This window comes from Doryrhamphus excisus, linkage group LG11, assembly GCF_037039965.1.
Source record: "Doryrhamphus excisus strain RoL-2023G ecotype Guam linkage group LG11, RoL_Dexc_Guam_v1.1, whole genome shotgun sequence".
NCBI classification, from domain to species: domain Eukaryota; kingdom Metazoa; phylum Chordata; class Actinopteri; order Syngnathiformes; family Syngnathidae; genus Doryrhamphus; species Doryrhamphus excisus.
In genome coordinates this window covers 15,037,902-15,059,013 of record NC_136367.1, presented here as the reverse complement: position 1 = coordinate 15,059,013, position 21,112 = coordinate 15,037,902, and the positions used below count along the sequence as shown (strand labels likewise).

The 21,112-nt window shown below is 38.6% G+C and overlaps 1 protein-coding gene across 3 annotated transcripts; it reads left to right on the top strand.

The window, feature by feature from the left end:
* Nucleotides 1-2,139: 2,139 nt before the first annotated feature.
* Nucleotides 2,140-19,745, top strand: cnpy1 (canopy FGF signaling regulator 1). Of its 3 annotated transcripts, XM_078794812.1 has the most exons (7): nucleotides 2,154-2,217; nucleotides 2,323-2,349; nucleotides 2,777-2,876; nucleotides 4,197-4,312; nucleotides 12,921-13,133; nucleotides 17,540-17,633; nucleotides 18,815-19,745. In XM_078794812.1, exons 3-7 carry the CDS (start codon nucleotides 2,777-2,779, stop codon nucleotides 18,853-18,855), a joined length of 564 nt encoding a protein of 187 aa, XP_078650938.1. In that variant the 5' UTR covers nucleotides 2,154-2,217; nucleotides 2,323-2,349; the 3' UTR covers nucleotides 18,856-19,745. The 3 variants fall into 3 exon arrangements, with proteins under 3 accessions (XP_057925458.2, XP_078650938.1, XP_057925457.2); XM_058069475.2 differs by lacking the exon at nucleotides 2,323-2,349 and having other exon boundaries at nucleotides 2,140-2,217; XM_058069474.2 differs by lacking the exon at nucleotides 2,154-2,217 and having other exon boundaries at nucleotides 2,304-2,349.
* Nucleotides 19,746-21,112: the final 1,367 nt, after the last annotated feature.

Below are 21,112 nucleotides of genomic sequence, written 5' to 3'. Positions count from 1 at the left end.
GTAACAGGAACGGCGCCAAGTAATCCTTTGTTTAATCCCACTGGAAAAAATGTCAAGGAAACTAAGGACGTGATGATTTGAATGTGGAGAGCAAACAGTTAACTACATCAATAAGGGCACAACAAACAGACGGTAGCATGTACCGCTAACAGAACTTTGGATTTCCTCCACATGGCAGGGAAGTCATAGGTCAAGGATGTCCAAAGTCCGGTCTGGGGCCCATTGTGGGCATGTCATGTAAATGAGATATCAATCACAAACTGTTATATTGCATAACAATTTGGTATTGAAGAGGAGGTTATCTCTCCAGACTAGTCTGGGACAATATTTTGTCATATTTTTCGGGCAACACTGTACAAGGAAAACATGCTGACACTGATAATATAACGATCACAAGCGCATGGCATAACCCGCCACTTGATCTAACCTGACATCTAATCTTCTTCAACGCTTTGAATTCCAAATTACAAGCCTGCTACTGAACGTCACGCTTCATTCCCACACATAGAGTAATGAAATGATTCCATATGACACCTCCAATTAGTGCCTTTTGGAGGCGTGCCCAGCAGACGTGCCCGCTGTCACACCAGCTTTACAATGAAAATGGAATGAGGGTAAATGAATCAGCCAAAATGGAAAAGAAGCTATATATTGGTCTTATATATATATATATGTATTGGTATAATGGTCTCAAAATCACTCATAGTTGTACCATTTTATGTGTAAAAAGCAATGACAGAAATGATATTTATGGCTATTTATGTGTCCTTCTTATTGACGGGTGTGACACCAGTTTACCCTCCCCCGTAAAACAAGACAAACATGCTTCCTTTTCCTTTCCCTCTTTTGGGAAATATTATTTGGGATAAACGTGTTTAATAAGTTTGTGGGGCTTTAAACCTGCATTGTGTGGAGAGTGAACAATGGCAATTGAAGAGAGAAGAGGGGTGATTCTGAAGCTGAATTTAATCTAATAATTACAAAATTCAGTTTTATTGCAAATGTTGATTCAAATTTGAGGAAGCAGGACAGTTTTGAGGAATGAGCTTTGTGTCAAAAATAGACATTTTTAAGGCGGGTCGGTGTGGAACGGAACTCCTGCAAAAAGCTGGGATAGGCTCCACCGCGCCCCACAACTCTCGTGAGAATAAGCGGTAGAAAATGAATGAATGAATGAACCTTGAGTAGATTAGAAAAATATGTGGCTCGGTACTTTGTTTATTTCCATTGTTTTCTGCCTTTCAACGGCTATTGAAATGAAAATGAACAAAGTCACAGCAATGACAGTGTGACATGTAATTGTCATGATTGATCCAGTCTTCTTGACCAGACTAGCGAGTTGTTTAAAACAAACTATGGGGGAAAGCAATTAGCTTGGCCTCGGTCAATATTTCTTTCAACGCGACAGCAGCCTTTATTTGCCAGTGAAAAGCTTTGAATTAGCTGTCACTGATAGAAGATCAGAGGTACACAAAGCACAACCTGCTGAGAAGGTCATGGAAGCGGTCGTCCATTCAACTCAACGACATTGTCAAGTACACGATGACCTTGCAAAAACATCACTTGTGACTCTTGGAGGTCCTGCCGGTATGATATTAGTGCAATGTTATGCTAATGAATAGCATGATGCAAACATTCCACTTTTCCACTCAACCCCCTGAATGACACACAGTAGCCACTATACATGGACACAAATATTCCAATTGCATTCGGTTTATTAGCTCATTGTTCCCCAATACTAATATTTTATAAAATATTTGTTTGCTGTTCATGTTTACTTGTACCCCCTATAGTTGGATTGTTATTGCATTATTCTAATCATCGATATGGATCCTGATTGGTTCACAGGCTTGCGCCTGACTGAACGTGGCTCCACCACAGTATGGCACGTCAAGAATCATTCCGTCAAGTTACCAGAAAGTAAGTCGTGTGAAACAGAAAGTTATGGTGAATGCACCTTCAAATTAAAGCAAAAAAATATCTGGTCAGTGTAATTGCCATTTAAAAGGAAATGCTAATGCTCAATACGATTACATTTCTAAGTCACGAAATGATTTTATTAGCCGTTGCAGCGTCTTAACAAATCAGTTTATATCGTTCAGTTTTCGCGCTTTTAATTTCGTTTTGTTTGAAAGTGTACCGGAAGTGATTTTGCTTGTAATGCGGCTGGAATGAAACCGGACGTCGGCGTCGTACAGTTTGTGAAGTTTAAAGCAGGTAAAGGCAGCCCCCGACACCTGCTGTAAATATACGATACAGTTGTTATTATTGTTTCATCACTGTTTTTTATTTCGTTACGAACAACCATTCGTCTGCCGGAAGACTCTTTTAGCTTCGGGTCCTCGCCAGGTAAGACATGCTAGGTTAGCTGGAGACAAACTACACCTTGAACTTGTTTCAACCTGACATCGGATTCAAATAGCGAAACGAATGCATGAATTGCAAAGCTTGGAACTGAATAGAACTGGTTTCAATTCATTTAGTGTCTTTTTAAATGGAGTATACTGTATATACGTTACTTTGGTCAATAGCAACAGGTGATTCAATCACCTGTGCTTATAATTAATACCTTTATTTAAGAGGTTTTGATTGGCTTATAAGCAATATCAGAAAAGTACAGTGCAATATTTGCTTTTTCATAAATAACTATTTATATTGGCTTTTATGTATATGTTGTCACTGTCTGTTTTGGCAATTCCACTGATATGCAGTTTATGCACAAATAAATATGAATGAATATGCCCCTGTACACTGAATATGATTGTTGTGTTTGTAGATGGATATGGCGCCATGGGTTGTTCAAATGGCGGTGATGATGCTCGTCATCTTCACCTGCTGCTGCCAGGCAAAGAGGAACCAGATGTTGTACTGCTCAGGTAAGGTATTCTTTTGGTTTAAAGAAGGTATTATTATACATATATATATATATATACTGTATATTGTCTACTTGTTACCACATAGTGTATATGTCAAATTCAACTTTTTTATTTTTCATTTGTGTCAAAATCTCAATAAAAAGAGACAGGATGTGACCTACCTCCTACGTATATACTGCGAAAATATAGTAACAGGTATCCTTGACCATGTTTAATACTTGCAGTATTATTTTAAGTATGAGCGGAGATTTCTTCCTGGCCGCGTTTAAAATAGCAACCTAAATGAACACCTACATCGACCATTAAGCTTTCTGAACTCAAAAATAAAAACGCAGCAGCAGTGGCGGCAACTCCAATATGTAGCCGTAGCTTTTTTGTAATGGTCTGAGTGTGTGGTGAAGCTATAAACTTGCCAGTCGGCCCAGTAGCAAGCTGGTGTGGTGTGGCAAGGTATCAATACGCCAGTAACGTAGTTCTATCGGTGTGACAATGTTAATAATGTAACAGTTAAAATGCTCATTCATTCATTCATTCATTTTCTACCGCTTTTTCCTCACGAGGGTCGCAGGGGGTTGCTGGAGCCTATCCCAGCTGTCTTTGGGCGAGAAGGCGGGGTACACCCTGGACTGGTGGCCAGCCAATCACAGGGCACATATAGACAAACAACCATTCACACTCACATTCATACCTTCAAGTTCATAGTTCTTATGGACTATAGTTCAAAGTTCAGTTCCCACGGTATAAATAGGAATAGTTCACGTTCATAGTTCAGCATTCTAATTTTTAACTACTTCAAAGTTCACTTTTTTTAGGACGACTGATGTTCGAATCCATCAGCACCTGAAACTGTTCACTGTTGACGATGATGTAGTGTCCGAGTGGAATTAGAACCATTCATTCATTCATTTCTACCGCTTATTCTCACAAGGGTCGAGGAGCCTATCCCAAATGTACACCCTGGACTGGTGGCCAGCCAATCACAGGGCACATATAGACAAACAACCATTCACACTCACATTCATGCCTATGGACAATTTGGAGTCGCTAATTAACCTAGCATGTTTTTGGAATGTGGGAGGAAACCGGAGTACCCGGAGAAAACCCACGCTTGCACGGGGAGAACATGCAAACTCCACACAGAGATGGGTGGAATTGAATCCTGGTCTCCTCGCTGTGAGGTCTGCGCGCTAACCACTCGACCGCCGTGCCGCCTAAAATGCACATCACATGTTATATATATTTTCGTATATAATGTGTTAATTTCTCACATAAGGATTGAGGCAAAACAAATTGCATAATTTATTTCTCATTTATTTCCAGCGTGTCATGCAATTGTGGATGAATTAAATCACTCAATCAACCTGGTGGATCCCAAGAAAACAATCAATGTTGGCAGCTTTAGACTCGATCCTGATGGGTCCATGAAAGACAAAAAGGTAAAATACACTCTAATACTGCCTGCAAAATGAACATCTTCCAGATATCTGTAGATAGATATTGCAATGAATGTATACCCTGCAGCACCGATCCATGAGTTTGAAAGGCTTAAGTTGGATCAAATTTTGATGTGACTCTGTGGTCCAACACTATGGAAATATAGAGCTTACGAGTGGGCGATGACATCAAAGGTAGACTGAAACCAGTGTAGCGTCCAAGGTGTAGGGCGTCTAGAGTCCTTCTTTACAGAAGAAAAACTCACAAACGTTTGTTCTTTGGAGAGGACGTGTCTGCTCTATTTATTTGTACCTATGTATTATTCATTTGAGTAAAAATACTTGACAGGTGTGTTTTGTTGTCCCAGTGGGTCCTATTGCGGTGCTTAGTCTTCGCTCAGTTTCAGATTGGTTTTGACTAAACTAGATTGTATGACAGGGGTCTCAAACGCAATTCACCTGGGAGCCACTGGAGCTAGGGTCTGGGTGAGACTGGGCCGCATCAGGTTTTCCAAAAAAAAAAAAAACGCATTTATTAAAAACAGAAAAATGAATAAACTTTGCTTTGGTTCCGATTTTCTACAAGAAAAGCTCTGATAAAACATTCCACTGTTCTCAAATATCTTAATTTTTATTTTTCTACACAAATTAAGATGAAAAATAAATAAACAAATAAAGAAAATCAATCAATCAGTAATAAATACATATAATAATAATAATAAAACGGCAAGTAATAAAAACTTAAGAAACCACATACAGTTGATGGGTAGACAAATTATTATTTTTTTCTGATTAAAATGAACAAAGCATTATTAGAGCCCTGTAGACATGACAAAACACGACTATAGTCACATTTATACTCTTTTTATTTACAACATATTGCGCAACTGCAGGGTCTTGAGACACATGCTAACTCGCAAACTAGAGAGCTTGCGACCTAAACGGTAGCCTTCAAGTTATTTCCTTTAAACTTAAATAGCCAAAAACTTACCACTTCCACACGGATATGGAGGATAACTATTAACAGTTATTTGACCTTTAACATGAACATTAATCAAACGTAATAATTTTTTCTGGGTACATGATAGCATACAGCATCCATATCAAACTTGCGCGGGCCGCACTAACATTAAACTTTCATATCAAGGCGGGGGCCTCAAACTTGTGTCCTGCGGGCCACGTGTTTGAGACCCCTGTTGTATGACAAACCAGCAATTGGCATATTGCTTAATGGCAATATGCAGACAGACTGGGTTGGGGGCAGGGGGGATACACTGCAGTACTCCTCACAAGTGGAATTGATTTCTCTTGTTAATACTTTGTGCCTCTGTGTGTGTGTGTGTGTGTGTGTGTGTGTGTGTATGCAAGGTGATGGATTCCGATTATTTGTTGCTAGCCTACTGAGGTCGCGTCCCCCCGGAGCATGGATATCCTTTATTGCCCAGGGACCAGGCTATCATAAGGTGTGCATCTCGAGTATTGATTTCCCAGGATTAGTCTGGATAGACTGTCGGCGATATCTGCACTGATTAGTCGACGCAAGTGAGAAAATGGTTACCGGCTAATAAATGTGTGAAGGCAAGCACGTGTTAAAAAATGGGATTTATTCACCAATCAGATTTGTCGCCAGAGAAGGGAAGTTTGGTTCAATTTGGGATGAGCTCCTCCTCTGCCACAATCCTCCACCTGTTGTTTAGTCCATCAAATGTTCCTGAGCCACATAAGAAGCCAAACCTTGATCCCATGCCCTCCTGTCTCCCTCCTTTTCAGCAGCTTTTGACCTACTGTGAATCAGAGAGGGAGGGATGTCACAGCTTAGATGCCATCAGCGAGGAGGATTTGCTGGTTTTAAGTCCCTGCTCTTTGGCCCTCCTCACAGTAGGACTTCCTGGGGGCAAGGGGGCTGCTCTGCGGCACAAAAGTTAAACCTGCCTGCTGTAACAATGACACATTTAAGATCTCCAAAGACATTGAACTTTGCAAGTAGGAAGGCAAGCTGGTCTCTTAGTGATGGCTGGGAAGTCATGCATTGAGAATGAGAAGATGCACAATGATGCTCTTACAAACTGACACATAATATCAGGGTGCAGGAATGTGTTTTTAGCTCTAGAGTAAGCACTTTTTCCACGGCACTTTGCAAGGGTTTGCACAACAATAGTTGACGCTTTTCTGACAGAGAAAGAAAAACTTTTTTTTTTTCTGACAATTGTAACATAGATCTGTTGTATGTATTTACAAGAATTTGACTACATCGGTCTCAAGTCAGGAGTCACGTTTTCACAGCAAATTTGCTGATTTTTTTTGGGTCCAAAAATAGCACATTTCTCAATCCACACAGGTGTCATATTTTGATGAACGACTTCAAGAAACAATACAAGCAGTTGATGTTTGCTAAATACAAGGATGAAGAGTCTTGAACCAGTCATGATGTGCTATATATATGACTATGTTGACACTTACTATGGTACCCATTATGTCATTGGATGCTCATATCACCTCGTACGAGGTACATTATTTAAAAAAAAACCCCAAAAAAACAGGAAAGTGAAAAAAAGCAGGAAGTGAACAAATGAAACAGTTACTGATTGTAAAAGTAAACTGTATTGTGGAAAGCAGGAAGTGAACAAATGAAACAGTTACAGATTGTAAAAGTAAACTGTATTATGGAAAGCAGGAAGTGAACAAATGTAACAGTTGCTGATTGTAAAAGTAAACTGTATTATGGAAAGCAGGAAGTGAACAAATGAAACAGTTACTGATTGTAAAAGGAAACTGTATTATGGAAAGCAGGAAGTGAACAAATGAAACAGTTACTGATTGTTAAAGGAAACTGTATTATGGAAAGCAGGAAGTGAACAAATGAAACAGTTACTGATTGTAAAAGGAAACTATTATGGAAAGCAGGAAGTGAACAAATGAAACAGTTACTGATTGTAAGAGTAAACTGTATTATGGAAAGCAGGAAGTGAACAAATGTAACAGTTACTGATTGTAAAAGTACCAGATGGAGGGGTAGGATTTAATAAGCTCTGCTTCTTCCTACTCCTTTTGGACATGTGGAACTGGGAACTGATTATGGGATGCATTCAATTGTAATCTGATGCATGTTCAAATGAAATAAAATCACAACCATATTTTTATAGCTGCACATTACTTACAGACAGGAGTGTATTAGAAAGTCCAAAATGTCAGGTATGGTTTGGATCATTTAATTTGTGTGCCCAGCTGCGTCACAAGCTCAACTCACAGAATTATTACGGCCACCGGGTGTCACCAAAAATCCAACCACCACCCAATTTTAATGTAAAAGTAGTGCATTTTCAATAACCGGGAAGAATAACAAAGCAGTAGCTTCGACAGTCAATCCTTAAAATTTGCAGAAAGGGGAATTAGCATTAATTAGTAGGGATGAAATCTGGAATTTGGAGAAATTTCAGGGCAGTCAGATTGTGACGTAGTATGGCATCACTACTATGTACTCCTAATATAGTGGCCGTGTACGAGGTGCTGCTGGAAGGCTACATGAAGTGCTTTAGGAACACCTTGCAATCCACTTTACCTTTGTGCTCCCAGCATTGGCATCAGCAAGTGACTGTTTGTTACTTGTTGACGTTTTACATCTGATCAGGTTTTGCTGAAGACTTGTCAGATCAAACCACGTAGATGTTGGGACTTGTCTGCATACTTAATCATAAAGAATAGGAAGACATAAGCTCTATGGACTGATTTTTTTTTTTAGATATTTTTTTAAAGTCTGAAATGTGTAGGTACTGGCCACTCATGAAATATATATATATATGATCCACAAACAGATGGAATCGCGGTGTAGAAGTTATGTACACATTTCAGCTTTGCCTCTCACAGCTACTATGCTGCGTTCAAGGAATGCCAAACAAAATGGGAAAGCTCAACACTTGACACTATAAAGCATTAAGACGTAAACATGTAAAAATGGTGATCTTTTTCAACAGCACTACAAGTATGATGTACATTTTGACAGTATTAGCACGTATTTGTAATTTTGTATCAAGACCTGCTTTCTGAGCAAAACCCCACCTATTTTCAGAGAAAACCAAAAATCTGCGAATTTGTTTGGTCATTACGGTTAATTACACGGAGATCCACTGTACACTTTTCGGTTCCAATTCTGCAGCTTGACTCCATCACGAGTATTGACAATAATCATGCTGCTTTGCGGCTGAATAAAACCTAAAACATATGGTAAAAATTGTCATATTTTAGCAAATATTACACATTTTGTTGCCTAAATGAAGTATTTTCAAGCATAAAATGGCTAATTGAACTACAATACAAAAATAAGATTCATTTGAAGATGATATGTAGTATTCCACACTGATCACTAGGTGTCAGTATTGTTGCAAGCACCTTTTTATTGCATGTTTGAATTATAACAATAATAATAATCTCCCGCATTCTTTTACTCTCATAGTGATGATCAGCTTGTGTTTTCAATCCAACGTATGCATCATTTATTAACGCTTATTAATTTACTATTCCATGTTTCTTGGTTTTTTTTTTTTTCGATTAAAACCCGGCATATAACAAAGGCAGGAAGTGAACCAACTTTCAGTCATTGCTGAGACGCGGAGTATGATTGACTCAGCTCTTCTTCTTCCGACTCGTTTTTCCGACGTGGTGAATGGTGCAAGTGTAAACATGTGATGTACTTCCGTGTAACTCTGTCAAGCGTGTTCCAAATAAACCAAGCCATTACCATTCCCATGCTAATAATGCACAGCTGCCATTCAGCTTCCAGGCTGCTGACATTGTCATGCTTTTTTTTTTTTTTTTCCAACGACGGCTAATTTGGATGTTCGCTAACATCTCAGTTAGTCTCCAGCCATCTGCTTTATAATATATTCAAAGTAATAATAGTATTTTTTGAAGTTATCATTATTATTATTATTTATTATTATTGTTCTAAGTTCTTCATTGGCTCACTGCAGCAGGACAATGAAAGTGAAAGCACCCCTCCCGCCCTCGTCCACAGCAGTATAATAATGGCCCCGTCCAATGGGAATTGAATGGCGGATAGCATCCCTGACAAGCCTATTCTCTGGCCCAACCGATTGCCCCGATACACCCCCCCATCCCCATTCTTCAAACAACGCAGTGACTGACAGCTCCCTTTCATGAGGCTGTGGCTGGCAAGGAAAGGGTTTAATTCCAAACCATTTTGCAGCATGGCATGATAATGACTCAGATACAAGCCCAAAAAGCTGCAATGGACCAACATTGTTTTGTTGCTGTGCTCTCTCTCTCTCTCTCTCTCTCTGTGTGTGTGTGTGTGTGTGTGTGTGTGTGTGTGTTTGTGTGTGTGTGTGTGTCAAATAGAATCAGATTTAGATTATTACTTTGAATTCAACAGAATTATGTGGCGGTAATTGTGCCAACTGCAATTCAAATAATTGATATTTCAATAAAGATCTTTATTTCTAACAAAGTTACACTGAAGTACATCATGTTGCTAACATTTCTCCTAAAAATGTAATATAATAGCGAAAGTGCTCAATGAATGGTACGTTCATGAAATAATATGAATAAGTAAGCATGGTATTTATGTCAATAAATACAGGCTATAGAGTATATTTTTAAAGTAAATACAATAGAGTATATTTTTAATTCTTTTAGTATCATTTTCTATTCACTGTAGGACTTTGAAAATGAATATTTTACGACAAAAATGTTTTTGTTGTTGATCAAATTAACAGAAACAGCGGCAGACATATAATAGATAATGGATAATATCTTGTTAAATAGTACTATAATTAAAAAAATGACAGTTGTACAAACCGTATGGAACTTTTTAGCCCAAAAAAACAAAACAAATGTTTTCAGCATGCCTCTTCTTGCATAATTTAGTTTTTTTTTTTTGGTGAAGATGATTTCAGAATTTCAACAAGCCGTCTCTCTGAAAATAAAGGTTCAACATTATTTGTTGATAATATCCAATAATAATTGAAATGGAGTCACCACAGGATTTATACTATGAAATAGTAATCATTTCAACAATGTCATGTCCATGTCATTGTTGATGATTGACAGATGAACCTCATCGCCATGGGTGCCCTGTATCTCTCCTTGCTCGCCCTTCAGCCTTTGTCCTCCTGCTGTACCATTCTCTTGTCCCGCTAACTTCCTTCCTCGTGAGCACAACGTGTTTGAGCGCTAGAGATCCTCTCCTGAATGGATCACTCGTGAAAGAGGGTGGGATCGACCTTTCAAGACAGCCGGATGAGTTTTGTTTTTGGTATTCGGTGAGCTGCGGAAGTGGGAATTGCTATTCTGTGGCACAGATGGAAATGCCAGGAAATGCCAAAAGACTCCTTGAATTGTTGCAAAATTAAATCGTGTCCACAGGACATTCGTGGAGTTTTTAACAAATGTTAAAAACAATCAGACGCCTGAAAAAGTTCCCATGGTAACACCTCCATTCATTAACACAGTCTATACTAAATATTACATGTACACTATTGACTATGTCAGGGGTCTCAAACTCAATTTACTTGGGGGCCACTGGAGCTCGGGTCTGGGTGAGACTGGGCCGCATCAGGTTTTCCAAAAAAAAAAAAAACGCATTTATTAAAAACAAAAAAATTAAAAACGGCGCTTTGGTTCCAATTTTCTACAAGAAAAGCTCTGATATAACATTCCACTGTTCTCATATCTTACTTTTTATTTTTCTACACAAAACACGATGAAAAATAAATGAACAAATCGAGAATGAAAATCAATCAATAATAATAAATAAATAAATATTATAATAATAATAAAACAGCAAATAATAAAAACTTAAGAAACCATATATAGTTGGTGGGTAGACAATTTATTTTTTTCAGATTAAAATGAACAAAGCATTATTAGAGCCCTGTAGACATGACAAAACACGATTATAGTCCAATTTATACTCTTTTTTTATTCACAACATATTGCGTAACTGCAGGGTCTTGAGACACATGCTATCTCGCAAACTAGAGAGCTAGCGACCTAAACGGTAGCCTTCAAGTTCTTTCCTTTAAACTTACATAGACAAAAACTTACCACTTCCACACGGATGGGGAGGTTAACTATTAACAGTTATTTAACCTTTAACATGAACATTAATCAAACGTAATCATTTTTTCTGGGTACATGATACCATACAGCATCCATATCAAACTTGCGCGGGCCGCACTAACATTAAACTTTCATATCAAGGCGGGGGGCCTCAAACTAGTGTCCTGCGGGCCACATTTGGCCTGCGGGTCGCGTGTTTGAGACCCCTGGACTATGTTGTCTTTGAAATCTGGCCAGCAACAAAGCATTTTCCTTTTTTTATAAGTTGCCCGTACGTCACAAACTTAACGTAATACCATTTCAATGAGAAAACATTTCTTATGAAAACAAGCCAAAAAGCTCGTTGTTTACCTCTCCATTGTGGTATTGAGCCGTAAATACAAAGTAAAGTAAATATAACTAAGTTTTTAATTCCTGTTTGTCGAGATCCTCAAATGATTTGGTGATTTTGCCTTTTTAATTTGTTGAGCATGAAAATAAAAATAAAAAAAACACCATTTTTACTTTAAACAATTCAGCAATATATGAATACAATGTTAAAGTATTACTTTTCCATTTAATATAATGAAAGAAAAGCAAATATATTTCAATGTGTCAAAGCCCTGCTGCGTTCAAGGACTGATTCCTTAACTTTATGGACGAATGTTAGTGGAAATAAACACGTCTGACACAAAGGAACCAAAATTAAAACTCTGTCATCACACTAGTATTGATCAGATACTATTGATATTGGGATGATCCGCCCACCTCTACGTCCATATTTGAAAATCGCCATCCCGGCCCCCGGTTTTCCAGACGAAACATTTGGTGCGGACGAAAGGTTGTTTTTTTTCTGTCCTCCATCAGTCCCTCTTCCTCCCCCTCTGTGATCGCCATCCACCCCAGTAACCAGTCAGCGTTACGGGAGATGGCCGTGCTTTGATCAGTGGAGGATGTAGAGGGGGATGAATTGGACAAAAAGTAAGTTTGGGAAAAGAGAAGATGGGCTCTTTACCCTTCAGTCCATTATCATCCAACACAAGGAATTCTGCTTTTTGCTGTTGCTGGTCAAGAAAGATCACCCCACACTCCCTTTGCCCTTTTCCTTACCCTCCCCAGACCTTCCACTCCCCCCACGCATCACCACAGATTAACGGGTACCAAGCTCCTTCCGGGGGTTGGTCAGGGATCTGCACCTGTCTTGACCTGTCTAGACATGGGTGCTTTCTTTTTTGTGTGTCCTCCGAGGGGGCACAGGAAGACGACTGCAGGGTTGGGACGCAGAGGTGGGGAGGGTATTGACATAGGTTAAAAGTCAGAGTTGGAGGGCGAGGTTTGTTAGTGCGGAAGGAGAAAACAAGGCAGGAACAGGAGGTCACAGTGCTGACCTTCTGGTTGAACACCATGGCCCTCTGAAGGACATTGAACATTGAGGGCTTTTTTTTTTTTTTAGCCTTCCTTTTTAATAGCATGAAAGCATTTTTTTTTAACTTTATTACTTGTCCAATAACCTGAATATGGAGACTGACATTTTTTGTTTTGTCTTGCCTGCCAGGTACCGCTGGCTCGCTCCGAAACTCACCTCAGTGAGCTCTTAGATGGGGTTTGTGACCACATGAGCGACTACGCCATTCACACGGACCCCGCCACCCAGCAAAAACGGTACCGTAGGTTTGCACCCAGGAGCAGTGGGCCCACTGGGGACTTCCCTGACCTGAAGAACTTCCAGTTTGATGGACCTGAAGCCCCTAATGCCTTGAAATTTGCAGTAAGTAAACAGTTTGACTTTTTCTTTTCTTATGCATTAGTTTATGCATTGTTTGTATTACTAGTACATACATATATAGAGCCAGAATACAGTATTAAAGTATTTCATGTATTTTTAGAGGAAATCATGCATGAGCTGCCGGAAATTACATTCTTAATGTGTCAGGAATACTATGACAGGGATGAATCCCAGTTTGAGTTTAGGTGTTCAAATTCCGTTCCATGTGTCCATTTTCATACCCCTGAGTCCTGTTCACAGTCTCAGTGAGCTGTAGCCTATCACAGCTGACCTCCCCCTGGGTTGGGGCATATACTGTGTATACACACACAAACATCCACATCACCCATGCTGCCTTCAATGCACAACTGTTCCAACGTATGACATTGGGCCATTTTTTATTTGAATTGACATATTGATCCTAATGACACTAAACATAATATTGTCACCAATAACACTCAGCTGACCTGCAGGCTGTAAAATAGAGTAACATTAATATTTTGTGAGGGAGTCATTCTATAAAAAGGGTGTCGGGCCACCCAATAAAATGCAAAAAAAAACATGGAGAGAAAACACTGGTACTAATAATAGAAATTATCAAGGTTTTATCAGATACAATTACATTTATGGAATAAATTCACCAGTATGAAATACAATCCACTACAAATGAGTAGTATTTGTAAGTATCACAGCAGATTGTGTTGTAATGGTAATGGTTTTACTTCATTTGAACATCAATTGAATGCATCCCATAATCAGTTCCCAGTTCCACATGTCCAAAAGGGAGTAGGAAGAAGCAAAGCTTATTAAATCCTACCCCTCCATCTGGTACTTTTGCAGTAATCAGTAACTGTTACATTTGTTCACTTCCTGCTTTCCTAATATAGTTGAAGTTTTTTTTAAATTTAATTTATTTAATTTTATTTCTGTCACGTACCGAAGTACGAGCTGATATGACCATACAATGACATAATCGGTACCATGGTAACAGTAACATCAAATGATGTTCAGAATTCCGTTGTTTTGTGAATGCACCTGGCCCAGCGTGAACCTTGATTGGTGGATAATCAGGAAGTGTTATTGTGGTTCAGTGTTGGAGCTGTTGGTCATTTATACCAAACAGGATGAATATACAGCTCCTCAAACGGGGGCAGGGGGGGCGCATGCAAGAGGCAGGGAGTACTTTCATACAATTCGACTCCTGAATACGGCTGTATGCTTCACTGCTCGCCATTTTGGTGCATTTTTTTTTTGTTTCAGTTTGGAGTTCAGTCTGTACGGTAGAGATAAATAAATAGTTCTTAGTTGTTAATACTCAAAAAACATTTGTTTTATGAACAAAAATGCATGAAAATATTGGAGGATCACAGCTATAAATCAGGTTTAAAAAGAGCGTTAGACTGTGTTCTTCTGATGAAGTGTAATTTAACAATAATAATTATATAATATAATATAAAAATAGCTTCGGTATGTATAACACACAGCTTAAAATGTAGGCTGTTTCATAATCGACTTATTAATATATCTATTTTGGATGAGCCTATTACAACAAATTTAATAGTGTGGGGGGGGGGATTTTTTAGTGACGTGCATGATTCCCAGGCAGGCTGTCAGTTTAACCCCGGGATCACACTGAATCTGTTGCGGCTCCGCTGCGGTTGCCGGAAGCACTCGGCGAGATTGACATCCCCGTTGGAGGCTCACAGTAGCTCCATACGGTGCAGCCCCGCCATCCCCCCCACCGACGGCCGGACCAACGGCACAGCGGAAAGGATCCGTTTGGCGTCTTAACTCTTTTTCCGGATGCCGGAGCACTCTCGTATCATATCGTCATCATCATATGAATCATAGAAATCTATCCTATAGAGATCTATCCACATTGTACGCTCAAAGAACAAACGACAATATGATGTCATTAAACGCTATTTCATAATAATAACAATAATATTTACTCAAAAAAAAAATTCTAAAAATCACAGCGGCTGTGCAAATAAAAATGGCTACTGTTTACAAGAACTTCCTGTATACAATGTCAGTTATGGCGGTCTCCACAGCCGAAGCGCACGCTCGGCGCAGTGCCTGCCCCAGTGCCTGCCCCAGTGCCTGCCCCAGTGCCTGCCCCAGTGCCTGCCCCAGTGCCTGCCCCAGTGCCTGCCCCAGTCCCTGCCCCAGTGCCTGCCCCAGTCAGCGTGGGTGGTACTTAGCGGCAAGCCGGACTGGATCAGTGCCGCAACGTACTCAGTGTGATCCTATGTGATCCTGGCCTAACAGCCAGCCTTAATGAAGGGCTTCTTTCCTACCTACAGGTATTTGTGGTCCGTAGGCATACAGTAGAGGGGGGGGGGGCGTCCAAACCTTTTCTAGTGAGGGCCAAATATTGAAAACTGGTTGGTTTTGTTTATTTAAATTTTCCAAATGTTTCAACTTTCTTCCTAAATAATACTGTTTAATCTGTTAATATTATGACTTTATTCTCATATTATTCTAACTTTTTGCCATACTAATTTTCCCAAAACGTTTTGTTTTTGGTTTTAGTTTGTTCGATTCTCACATTACACTTTTTTCAAAAGTAATTTTTCAATGCTATTAAAATGAAGTTTTTCCTCATAATAATATCAGTATCTTTTTCATTCTCATAAAATGACAGCTGTTTTAATTTATTAATATTAATTTAATATTTTTAATAAAATTAATTTATATTCAATTCATTTAATTTGTTTTATAATTATATACTAAATTTTCCCAATTACAACTTGTTCCCTTATTTTGACTTTATTTTCATAAGATAACTTTTTTGCAACCTAATGTTCTAAAAATTGTAACTGTGTGTTTTTTTTCATATTACGGCTCATAAAAAATATGTGCGTTTTTTTAATATTTCAACTTGATGCTACTAAAATTAGGTTATTTTTGCCATAATTATAATAATAATAATAATAATAATAATGTAATTCTGGTAAAATTCCAAGCTGTTCCCAACTTTTTTCCGTTAATATTTTATTTTTGTAAAGGTATTTTTCCATTTTTGCTTTATTTAAGTTTTCCTGAATGTATAAACATGTTAATTATTATTATTTTATTTTTTATTATTATTATTTTTTGTGTCTCGTAAACGTACTAATAAAAAAGCAACAGCTGGCCATAAGGCTGCTCTCTGTACACGCTATAGACTTTCTGCACCTTATCAGTCCACAAAGTTTGTCTTAAACTCTAATTTAAATGCCTCAATGTTTAATTTGATGAGTTTCTATGCACTTGAGAATTAATGTTTTTCATGTTTGCAGACCTTAAAATCATTGAAAGACAATTCTGTAGGAGAAAATATGTCGATTATTTAGACTGCTCTAAAACTGAGAGCGTTTCGTCATGTCGTATTTTCCATGAGTCACGCTAAGGTGAAGGTTAAGGTTCCGTTTTAAGTCCTGAAAGTGTCTTCATCAACTTTACATAGCATGAAGTTTCCATAGCAGTAGTTGAAGCCATGCTGGGCCACTTATCCAATGGATAGAGCACATAGACGATGCTAGTGATGGTTTCATTGATGTGAACAAGATGTGATGGTGCATTTTTCATGCTGTACAAAAGTACTTTAAATTGAACAAAGAACATACATTCTTTGAAAATCATGGAAAGAGTGACATTTATTGAGTGTCTTATTAGCATATTTGCTATTGTGACAAATATGTCCAGTCAGGCTTTCCTTTGCAATTTTAAGACTAAAGATGTGAAATATTTCCCATGTCCAATTGTTCATGCTAAATGTATTAACACGACCATTTTTGAGACTAAAATCCACTGTAAGCTGAACAAAGAGCATGTATAGAAAATGTATTAACATATTTATTAAGTATCATGAGCGTTTTTGCAGTTCTGACAAATAGGTAGTAGCAAATTGATAGCGATATTTTCCTAGCATGTTTTCTTTGGAAATATTGTAATATTTAGCAGCCTATTGAAGCATTACAATTGTTAAATGGCTTTCAAAATGAGTTGAATGACAACCATTCCAATATTTTGTATACGTCACTCAAGGACTTTAGTTCAAATCAGGCATGAAGCTGTATCGGACACACCTGAACACTTTTAAAGTGTCCCATCAATTATTTATTTACCGATTTACCGACTCATATGAACTCAGTTATTGTGGGGAGTGATATACAGTATTGGCATTGTCAAAGTCCTGTGATGAAATAGTATTCATCAAATATAATGTGGGGGTTTGCTGAATCAAAACATCCTGACAAAATGGCTCCAGTTGAGCAACAAGCAGTGGGGGGGTGGAATGGCCACCGCCCTGTGAACAGCGCACGAACCGTTGTGTCAAATAATTGTAGAAGGGACAGCGTGTGTACGCGTGGCCAAAGCTGCCTTGGACGATTATTTTCTTCTCTGAAATGGTTTTCTCTCAGTGTGAAAGCATCGTAGAAGAACTGGAGGATGATATCATCGCTCTTTTCAGCCAGCAGACAGGGGACGCACCCAAGGACTTATGCAACATCTCAGGTAGGAAAGCCTCCTCACACTTTTCTACTCATAGTAGTCACTCACTAGTACAGTAGTAGTACTCACTTTTCATCACCATGTAACAACACTTACTCATGTACGCTACGTGTTCCTGTGTCTATATGCATGTACGCTACGTGTTCTTATGTCTGTATGCATGTACGCTACGTGTTCTTATGTCTATATGCATGTACGCTACGTGTTCATGTGTCTATATGCATGTATGCTACGTGTTCTTATGTCTATATGCATATACGCTACGTGTTCTTATGTCTATATGCATATACGCTACGTGTTCTTATGTCTATATGCACGTACGCTACGCGTTCTTATGTCTATATGCATGTGCGCTATGTGTTCCTGCGTTTATATGCATGTACGCTACGCGTTCTTATCTCTATATGCATGTACGTTACGTGTTATTATGTCTATATGCATGTACGCTACGTGTTATGTCTATATGCATGTATGCTACGTGTTCTTATGTCTATATGCATGTACGCTATGTGTTCTTATGTCTATATGCATGTACGCTACGTGTTCTTATGTCTATATGCATGTATGCTACGTGTTCTTATGTCTATATGCATGTATGCTACGTGTTCTTATGTCTATATGCATGTACGCTACGTGTTCTTATGTCTATATGCATGTACGCTACGTGTTCTTATGTCTATATGCATGTATGCTATGTGTTCTTATGTCTATATGCATGTACGCTACGTGTTACTGCGTATATATGCATGTACGCTACGTGTTACTGCGTATATATGCATGTACGCTACGTGTTACTGCGTATAGTATATGCATGTACGCTACGTGTTACTGCGTATATATGCATGTACGCTACGTGTTACTGCGTATATATGCATGTACGCTACGTGTTACTGCGTATAGTATATGCATGTACGCTACGTGTTACTGCGTATAGTATATGCATGTACGCTACGTGTTACTGCGTATAGTATATGCATGTACGCTACGTGTTACTGCGTATATATGCATGTACGCTACGTGTTACTGCGTATATATGCATGTACGCTACGTGTTACTGCGTATATATGCATGTACGCTACGTGTTACTGCGTATATATGCATGTACGCTACGTGTTACTGCGTATATATGCATGTACGCTACGTGTTCCCAATACTCCTAATATTGCATTTTCTTTTTGTTCCAGGCTACTGTGAAGGCAGCAGTCACACTAATGAAGAATTATAGTTGGATTTCTCTTTCATAATAAAAATAATCCAAATCAAGTCAACAAACGTGTGGGATTGATGATTTATAAGGTTTTCACTTTTTTGGCAGCTTTAATGAAAAATCCTCAGAATCCCCAAGAATGGCAGCAGAATAGTTTTCTCCTAAAGTTTGATAGTACTAAAAAAATAAAAAAAAATAAAAACAAGATAAAAATGTAGCATTCTTCAGACAAAAGACGGGCTGTGTAGGGAATATCGTCTCCACACACCGAAGTCGAAATTACCAGTTATCAGTTCCAAGCGTAAAGGAGATGGAGGAGAAACGTTCGATGTGGCTGCACTGTGGTCGTGTTAGCCGGCTGGACCTAAAGCTAGCTGTTACGTAATCGTAAACCGGCATGGTTTGGAGAGGATCAAAAACCCCTTCACTGAGATTTGACTCCATGGACCGGACTAGGGTTTTGGCTCAAACTTTACTGAATGGTTTTGGAACAAAATACCTCCTGAGGTGACCCAAGAAGGAGTCATCAGAGCTCTGTGCTTGGGGATCAAATACTTAATGTGGATACGATCTCCTGCCCTAACTTGGTTTGGCTCACCTGAAAAGGACAAGTTGTTTATTCTCACTTTTGGGGTGAATACAGGAATCAATATTCATATGAAATCTAATATATTCATTTCTAAATGTACATTTTCATCACCATTTTTTCATTACAATTTCAGTCATTCATTTTCTACCACTTATCCTCACGAGGGTCGCGGGGGGTGCTGGAGCCTATCCCAGCTCTCTTTGGGCGAGAGGTACACCCTGGACTGGTGGCCAGCCAATCACAGGGCACATATAGACAAACAACCATTCACACTCACATTCATACCTATGGACAATTTGGAGTGGCCAATTAACCTAGCATGTTTTTGGAATGGGGGAGGAAACCGAAGTACCTGGAGAAAACCCATGTAATTGAACCCTGGTCTCATAGCCGTGAGGTCTGCACGCTAACCACTTGACCGCCGTGCCGCCCGGTATCAGTATTATAGTTTTTCATTTCTTTTTCTAGTTGTGTTGATATTGCTGTCACAATTATTTTTCTTTTAGATGATGTATTTATGTGTCTTCTCTTGCTGGTTGTTTTGTGTGTTTGTCTCTGGGTGTTGGGGGTGCTGGGCTGCTGGGCAGGGTTGGGTTCCATCTCTGTTTTCTGCTTATTAAATAAAAGAAAGAAAATAAAAATGTGATGTAGGATAGCAGGATTGAAAGGCAGTACCGTACTGGCAAATGTCCACCACAGGGGGCGCCACAAACATTTGATTTGATTAATCTTATTAAACCTGAGTGGTCGGAGGACTGCACATGACAATAACTAAAAATGATGTGAATATTGGAATTAAACGTATCTTCAAGACGAGATAAGCCTATTGGAGCTATGATACGTTGCCAGGTGCATCTCAATCCCTCAACCCAAACAACAACAAAATGAGCATAATCCTTAATTACGGAAGTCAACGTAAACACCAGGCTGCATCTCACACACACACACACACACACACATACTTTCATGTCCAGTCATGCTAGGACCCCATGAAGGTCTTTGTGTGGCTGCCTGTCTGGAAATGTTAGCACGCTCGGCCTCCGCCCGTGACAGATCAATGCTTCCAAAAGTGCTGAATGGACAGAAGGTGACAGAAAGCCTCCCAGCCGTCGCCGACGTCATTTCCCACAAAGCGTTCCCACATGACATTTGCCGCTTATGTCGTGTGTGTATGATGCAGGGTGCCCTGCACATATATATATATATATATATATATTATATATATATAATTGTGGATATGCATTTTGCCTATTCATTGTTAGCACCTATATCAACTATATTAAATGACTTCACTAAATATATCGTTAAAAGGAAATCTTCACCAAAAATTAATGAATACAAATATATTTGTTCTAAAATAAGAAATGTTACAAAAATAATTTGTACTTAATATCTATGTTAATTAACTTTTTGTGTCATTTTCTATATGCATCTTGGCCTACGGAGTCTATATATTTCATTCATAATTTATTTTTAAATGAGGAATTATTTCAAAGATATTAAGTCAATCATTTACAACAAAAATATGTATATTGAATAACATATAATATTGAATAACAAATGTAAAAATGAATAAATTTTTTATGTTTTCCATGTTTATATTATGTACGTGTGCATTTTAGCCGAGATTTAGCCGACATAATCAATAACCAACTATTTCATAATTACTTGTTTCCAAAATATGCT